The 8549-nt window shown below is 38.9% G+C and overlaps 1 protein-coding gene across 1 annotated transcript in view; it reads left to right on the top strand.

Annotated features, from left to right (window-relative positions):
* CDCA4 (cell division cycle associated 4) overlaps positions 1-6761 on the top strand; it is a 7439-nt gene extending 678 nt beyond the window's left edge. Inside the window, 3 exon segments of the mRNA XM_035900393.1 lie at positions 2260-2419; positions 2422-2537; positions 2691-6761. Of these exon segments, the coding sequence (XP_035756286.1) occupies positions 2260-2419; positions 2422-2537; positions 2691-3446 (1032 nt within the window). The 3' untranslated portion in view covers positions 3447-6761.
* The last annotated feature ends 1788 nt before the right edge of the window (positions 6762-8549 follow it).

Here is an 8549-nt window from a genome sequence, read left to right as displayed (position 1 = left end):
GAGCAGGGCTGACACAGAGCCAAGGCCTTTGCTGCTCCTCACCCCACCAGCGAGGAGGCTGGGGGGGCACAAGGAGCTGGGAGGGGACACAGCTGGGACAGGTGACCCCAACTGACCCCAGGGATATCCCATACCATATGATGTCCTGCTCAGCATAGAAAGCTGGGAGAAAAAGAGGGAAGGGGGGGATGTTGGGAGTGATGGCGTTTGTCTCCCCAAGTCACCGTTATGCGTGATGGAGCCCTGCTGTCCTGGGGATGGCTGAGCACCTGCCTGCCCATGGGAAGGAGGGAATGAATTCCTTGTTTTGCTTTACTTGTTCGCACGGCTTTTGCTTTCCCTGTTAAACTGTCTTTATTTCAGCCCACGAGTTTTGTCACTTTTACCCTTCTGATTCTCTCCCCCTTCCCAGCGGGGGTGGAGTGAGCGAGCGGCTGTGTGGAGCTTAGTTGCTAGCTGGGGTTAAACCATGGCAAAGTGTTATAGAAAAAAATCTAGTGAATCCTGTGAAAGGTTTACCTTTAAGGATCCATAAACATTTTTTCCTTTGCTTCCACACATCCACATGTGTGTGATATACTGAGGTTTTCAAGTTTTCTGCTGTGTTCTGTTCTTCTGTTGCTATGCCTTAGAATATAGATACATGAAAACTAGGCTAACATTCAACTGAAGTTTTAATTATTCTTCACAAAAATATAAGCTGAAATAAAAGAAACTTCAAACTCTTCACAGAATGTTTAATGTTCGATGACATAATCATACATGGTTAATCAGTACTCCCAAAAGATGTCTCTAGAGGTCAAGTTTCATGTCGGGGGTGTGTGTGTTTAGAAATTACTGTACATACAACTTTGCAGGAGAAATTAAATGGGATATCCTCTGATAGGAAGTTGCAGGAATATCTAAAATTCTGGAAAAGGCATTATCAAGCAAAAACTTGGGTTGTATTTAATGGGAATAATGCAAATACGTTAGATTACAGGAGAAAATTTTAAAAGAAACTGCTAAAGCATTTAATATATTGGTAATCCACAGATAGCTTTTAAGAAGTCTATGAAAAATGACCGTAAGACCAAGTTCATATATTCTGTACCGTAGTATCTGCATATTATGATTTCTGCATATTATTATTTCTAAAGAGTTTTGTACTGTCAGTGGAAAGAAACCTTTTAAGAGTTGGCAAATGCAAAAAAAAAAAAAAGGTTATTTCATGGATATATACAGCAATGTAAGAAGTGTTGTAGAGAGTCAGACCAAATGTTTATCTAGCTACTGTGCTGTCCCCAGGTTTTCGGAGTAGATAAGTATGTAATGTGTTTTGAAAGGAACAATGTTGTTGCACTTTGGTGGATTTTTAGTGACTGAAAAAGCTGAGAGCAAGCTCTCTGAAAATATGTGGAACGTACCGTAGCAACCAGAAAAGCAAGGCAGAGGTTAGGGCTAACCAGGGGAAATGGAAAATAATACAGAAAGACACTGCAATAGTATTTTGGTTTTATTAGCTTTTGGTTGAAAAACCTTGTTTTGTTTGGGTCACTACATTTAAAAAAAAAATCCCCAAACATTGGGCAAACAGGAATTCTAAGGACAAAAGACTTAGAAGGGACATAACCAAGGTGTATAAATATACAGATACTAGCTTTCATTTGCAGCCCAAATTTTACAAGACTAAAGAAAGTGTCATCTACTGTATTAAAAAAAAAAAAAAGTTACTTTGTATTTCAAGATACTAGCTGCAATATTTGCATGGGGCACTTGTCAAAATTAGTGCAATTCAGAAGAAGATCTGGAGGCCAGTGCTGGGAAGTCATATCTTGGAAAATTCGGCAAGTGATTTTCAGATGTAAATAACGAGAAGCCTCGATGTACGCTGCTTATGTTTAGCTGGTGAACGTAAACTAGGAATACAGGAATTTTACTTCCTTATAGTCAACTGAGAATGAAGTATGGAAGCCTGTACAGAGGATGACTGTGCCTTTCTTTACTGGCCTTGCACAATTCGTATTGGAATTACACAGTTCAGTTACTCACCTGAGTTAGGGAACCAGAAGGACTGCTTTAGGCACCTCAGTTGAATGTCTCAGGTTATATGGAACAAATCTAGATCTTACTCTCCCTGTAGCCAAAATAAGCTAACCTTTTCAAGTATGCTGCCTATGGTATCTTTTTCATGTCACTCTGTTCGGCATGTTGATGTTCTGGAGGGGTCAAATCTTTTAAAGATGGTGTGCCAGGTTGTATTTTTATTTCCAAAACTAGAGGTTAAGCATGCCAGTAGAAACTCGGGAGGAACGAGGAGAAACTGCCTCTCCAGTAGGTGAAATACAGCCGTTGGGATGTTTGCTTCTGTGTGAAGCAGTGGCTCCTGACTTCCATCAAGTGTGGAGCTTAATGGGAGCCAGGAGCTGGGAGCCCCTGCCTCTCTCCGATGCCATGACTTGTGGACCTGCTCACCCCTGGTTCCCGAGTGCCGTCTTTGGGACCCAGTCCGTATGTTCCTGACCCCTGTTGTACCACACGGGCCATTCTAGAACCTGGTATGACGATTCTGATGTTTCTATCTCAAAAAAATTTGTTGTTTAAATTTAAGATTAAAGTATTTCGGTTTGCTTTTTAGTCTTTTTTTTTTCTCTCCCTCTTGAGCTTGTTTACGTTGTACAAGAATTTTTTATTTTATGTTTTTTTAACAGGACACAATGTTTGTGCGAGGATTAAAGAGAAAATGTTTTGATGGCGAAGAAGATATTGAAGGAACTCTGGCTGGTATTAAGGCTATTCCTTCATATAATCTTCAGCGGCAGTCACTTTTAGATATGTCCTTGGTTAAACTTCAGCTGTGTCACATGCTGGTTGAACCTAACCTTTGTCGTTCGGTACTTATAGCCAACACGGTACGGCAGATCCAAGAGGAAATGACTCAAGATGGGACTTGGCAGATGATAAATACCCAGAGTACAGGGCAGGCATCCCTGGATCGTCTTGTTTCAACAGATATCCTCTGTCGTTCATCTAGGGAGCAGGCTGAAGGAAAGCATGTTCCAAGCTATAGTACTTTCAGTAAAGACTTTGAGGGTGACCAGGCACAAGATAGTTCAGAAACTATGTCAACAGCCCCTTCAGTGCAAGCTCCGAGAAACCTGCAGAGCAATGTGTGGGAAATGGAGAATCCACAAGAAAATAAAGGAAACTTTCAAAAATCATTAGATCAAATATTTGAGACACTGGAGAATAAAAGTCCTAATTCTGTTGAAGATCTGTTTTCAGAAGTTGACAATTCTTACTATGATCTTGATACTATGTTAACAGGCATGATGAGCAACTCAAAAATGGGACACTGTGATGGGCTTGAAACATTTTCTTCTCCAACAACTACAACTTCTAACTCTAATTGTAAATCTGATCTTAATGAGCTTGATCATATTGTGGAAATCCTTGTTGAATCCTGAAACTCCTTGTATAGGAGATAAAGATCTGTTAATGGGAAAAAAAGACTCAAGAAAGCTATTTCCACAGTTTGTTCTATCAAATCTGCACGTGTATTTTACAAATATCTATATATTATATAGATATCTATATTAAAAAGCACTTCATATTGCAAAATAGTGTTAACTCTTAAAGTTAACCTGCAACTTGTAGTGTAATCGATTTATTGTCCATTGAACTGTAAGTACATACGGTAAATGTTTCCAAGTTTGGGGTCTGAGACTCTTGAAATTGGGTTCCTTTTACCAATTTTAGCCTTTGATGGAGGATATGCTGAGTGAGAGGGAGTCTCTCATCTTTTTCTTACACTTCTCCGAGTAAAAATGGTAATAAACATAGAGAGAAGTTGGGTAACTGGTTTCCTATTTTCCTCCGGTTTCCACTTTGTTACACCACATAACTCGTACCATATCTGCTGCTTCTGTTCTAAGTCGCTACATGGCTCTTAAAGAGCAGTATGCAATAGTTCCTGTTATCCTAGCTAGCTTATTCTGGTTTTTTGCTACAATTTTTACTTCAAAAATAGTTTTAAAGTGTTTACTGGTGTTTAGATTTTTCCAGGTATTTTCCTAAAATATATTTTTACTACAGATGTTATGTCAGCTGCTAACTTAGTAACTTTTGATCGTATCTGCAGTTGATGTATTTTTTGAAAGATTTTCAAAAAGGGATGTTTTTTTACCGTGAGCTACCCAATGTAGTTCAGTAAAGTGTATGTAAATGTAAATATACAATTTTATACTTTACATTAAAATGTAAGAGCTGTTTTCATGATTCTGTTTTATAGAGTAGTACTTTACTAAATTGAGAATTGTACAATTATGCTTTTCATACCCCGTATACTTGAGTATCATTAGAGGAAGAGCTTTGATCCAGCTAGATACAATTAAATTTAATTCATTTCAGACCATATTTTTTGTTAACTACAAACCTAAATTATGTAGGTTTTTATTTATGTGTATTTATATGTAAATGTCATCAAGTGAATTGTTTATCACTGAAGTCTACCATCAAATATTTGTTTATATGGGATAACTATCTTGCACTAATTACTACAAAAAGTGTTATTAGCGGCCTTTAAATCTCAACTGGTATGTCATGATCTCTTGTCATAATTAATATGCTCCACTCTTACCAAGGGTTTCCTCTTGGCTTTTTTTAATAACAAAAGATAATACAACGTGGGATGGTGTTCTTTTCTTCAAGTACTCACATTCGTTTTAGAGTGTGTATAATTAAGCTTATTCCTATGAGACTTTTTTGGGAGAAAGGTATAGATCAAGTACAGTTTATGGTTTTGTTGTAAAATGACAAATGTTTACCTTCACAAGCTGGTACTGGGGAGGAGCTCCAAACTAGCAGGGAGGTAGAGAAGGGGAGAAAGATTGACTGTTTTCTGGAATGTGTTAGCATTGGCTGTGCTAGGGGAAGACATCTGCCAGTAACTCAATGTTTTCTTGTAGACCCGAGCCAAGGAAGCCACTGAACGTGAACATTTCTGCATCTGACAGGCTCTGCCTTCCCACCAGTGACCTTGCCTACTACACACTATGCTTTTCAGATGCTCAAACCCCTAAAAAGGGGAGGGGGGGGGCAAGGGGGTGTTAAGGACATTACAGTGTCACCTCCATAAAAGGAGACCCACCACTGAGCTTTTGATTTCAGCAAGTGCTTTAGAAGCATCTGGTTTGGGGAAAAATAACATGGCTTTGCTAAATTTTTCAAACTTGATAGTTGAATGCGTATTAGCTCAGTCACATGAAACCATGCAGTTGGTGTGAGTCTTCAGTAAATTTGAAAATGTTTTTTGTATCAAACTTGGTCACGAGAGAAGCCATAGTTACTGTAGTAGTTAAACATCACTTCCTCAATTGATTAATAAGTTTGTATTAAATTATGAAATACCATATAGGTAACTTGCAAGCTCAATCCATGTAATACAGCTGGACCAAAGAAACAAGGCAGTACTACATGATTTAATCAATAGAGATTTCACTCATAACTGAAAGGTGTGGCAGTAGTATATCCTGCTTCAGGAGGATATAAATGTTGATGTGAACTGTTGTATCTCGCAGTGATGTAACAGTTCTGTTTTGTTTGGCAGTGTGTGTTGCAGTATCAGAGATTCTTCCTTCACAGTTATAAATCCGCAGAACATTATTCTTGATGCTTTTCTCTGTGTGAATAGATCCACTGAATTGGACAGCAGATGCTTTAGGGTAAAGCAGAAAGCCAGCAGTTTCAGAGTTCTATAAAGGAAGCATTATCATTGACTTGAATAACTAAATCTCTTCTGTCCCTCTGGGAAAGCCCCCCCAAACTGCTATGAACTGTGTTCAAAACCCACAGGTTTGAACTCTGGGTGTTCCCCTTCACAACCCCCCTTGCCCTCCATTTTCATTAAATAAGCACTTGTGTGTCAAGATGCTCTCCCCTGCCTCCTTAGTGTGCATCACTCTCCATGTTACAGGTCGCAATCAGTATAATTTTTTCATAACTCTGAAACCGTGATGTCAAGTGTGTGTGTGTGTATTATATATGTGTATCTGTATCTTGCTGTACGAAGCATCTAGCTGCGTGCATTCCTGTTCTGAGGAAGCTATGCCCGGTTAGAGCAATCTGTAGAGACTGTTTGGCTTAACGGGAAAGGTATTTGGTAAGTATGCATTTATGTAGTTAAGCATTTAAACAGAGATATATATTCTGTTCGATTACGTTCTTAAAACTTATGCCAAGTCTCATGTGCCCGATACATGCCTGATACCTTGGCTCAAGTCTTCAGCAGGTAGAAGAATTTGTATTGCTGAAACTTGCACTGTCACTGTACAGAACCGATGTGTGGCTTTGCAAGGACCAGTTGGTGTAAAATCGGCTTGTCTCCCTGCTGCTTTATGGGTGTGTCTCAGTCTAATTCAGCTGCTCATTCTGGGTAGCTTCACTTCTCCTGTTTTTTTTTAAAAAAAAAAAAAAAGCGCTTTATTTTCTAACTTGCATTGTCATTTCTAGTCCAAAGAGGTCTTCGTTGAATATGCGTCACTGAAAGGTTAAGTTTCCCCTCTAAGATACTGAGGGATATCAGAAATGATAGGGTGCCTGTAAGACAGTGAATTTTAAAATACTTATTTTGTGAACTGTTACTACAAATGGCATGAGATGATACTTGCTGGTTGTGATTTTCTTAATTTCTACATACAAATGGGAAATAACCTCTGTTAAATTAGGAAGGGCTGCTGTAAGTTTTTGCTACCACTTCTATCAGACTTTTTCCTTTCATGTGCTCCTAGGGAAGAGAGTCATGAAACTTGCACGGCAGTCAGTGCCATGTCTGAAACAAGGCCCTTGGTATGAATGACATAAACCCAGCTTTAGACTTGCACAAAAAGAAGTACTTTCAAGCAAAGAGCTAACACCAAATCTGCTTCCCTCTCAGGTAACCTTGAATGTCTGTCCCTTCTGCCTCTCTGCCTGTGGTTTTATTTCTCCTTCTCCCTTGCCAGAAAATCCAGAACACGTGGAGCTTCTGGAGCTCGGCGTTCAGCAAGGGCAAGAAACGTGAGGATCCAGGCTGCGTTAACAATGCCTCGTGTGCACGAAGGCTTGTCTGCTTATTGCTTCCCGGTTCGTTTGGTGTTTGTTGGGGTTTTTTTAATCCCCTCTCTCTTCTGCAGCTCTGTGAGTTTATCTAGCAAAAGATGTTGCCTGCCTCTATGAATGTAGCTACATTTGCCTAAAGGACAAATCAGGTAAACTTGAGAGAATCATTTCTTTGGATGAAAAGCACATGTCCAGACTGCCTCAGAGGCGCAGCAGTGATGGGTTTCAGCCTCGAGCAGAGTAGGGATTCACATGCGAGTCTTCGCACTCACCACGAATTACCTATTTTCAAAGCTGTCTTTAGACTGTTTTGGAAGTCTCAGGCATGTCTGGACTGCTTTAGTAGGTAAATTGGCTGATAGTATAGTTTTATATTATAATTATCAGACCATTATGGATGCCATGTGCCTCAGAATATTGATTTGAGTGTATGACTGCCTTACAGTTCCGCAATTTATTTCATACTCCCATATAACTAAACAAGCGCTGTTAAAAAGCTAGGATGAAAAAAATACCCGCTTATTTGCTGACATATAGGATAAGGCAAATAAAAATGCTTTCCAAAGTGACTTCTGTTCAAAGTGAAAGTATATTTATGGTTCAGGCCTAGGATGCATAGTCCCTTATGCAAAAAACCCATGACCGATCATGACAAATTTTGATTGCTCATCAATTCTGAAATGAGTGTGATTTCACACACTGTGACTAATATTAAAAGTGCAAAAACACCAAGTTCCAAAGAAATGAAATCTACATCTTAGGAAAATACGTATTTTTGTCAGTTTTGCTCATTCAACTATAAGCTCTCACAAGGATTGTCTAAACTCCTTTTGGTGTCTCTTGCAAAGTTGGCAGTTAAGATAAATTCTCCTATTTTTTCAAGGAAGTTCCACGAAGAGATGAAATCCCACTGAATAAGTTGGGTTGTCAGGAAAGAGATTTACTTCAGATGTCTGTAGTGACTTTTTTTTTTTTTTTAAAGCCACTGAAAAATACTAAAATTCCATTATCTGGCATGATTTTCATATGTTTGCATGGTAGCTTTTTTTTTAAGAAAAAAACCCAATTACTCCTTTGCTTAACCAATATTCCCCCAAAATGAGTGTTTTCTGACCTGAGGAATTATTGTGGTAAATCTTGATGCACAACCAACATGTCAACAGGAAAATATAAAGCTAGAGGCAACTTTCCATTGCAGGGAAAACATTCAGTAATTTCAGCTGTCATCTTTTTAGGGAAGAATAATTGAAGATACAGGTGATTACATGACTTCTTGCAAACACAGAATTAAAAAGAAATCGTATCCACATGTCTGCCGTATTTGGAAGTCCCCTAGGAGCATGTGGGAAGTGGCAAGTGCGTCCTGCAATAGTAAAATGCTACAACAAAGGAAGAGTATATCGTATTTTTCATGTGCCAGTTACAGACAAGTTTTGGAGATCAAGAATATGTCATAACTTCAACCTCGGGTT

Source organism: Egretta garzetta, unplaced genomic scaffold (assembly GCF_000687185.1).
Source record: "Egretta garzetta isolate BGI_Z169 unplaced genomic scaffold, ASM68718v1 scaffold508, whole genome shotgun sequence".
NCBI classification, from domain to species: domain Eukaryota; kingdom Metazoa; phylum Chordata; class Aves; order Pelecaniformes; family Ardeidae; genus Egretta; species Egretta garzetta.
The sequence above is the reverse complement of the archived record's forward strand: the minus strand, read 5'-3'. Positions and strand labels throughout refer to the sequence as shown.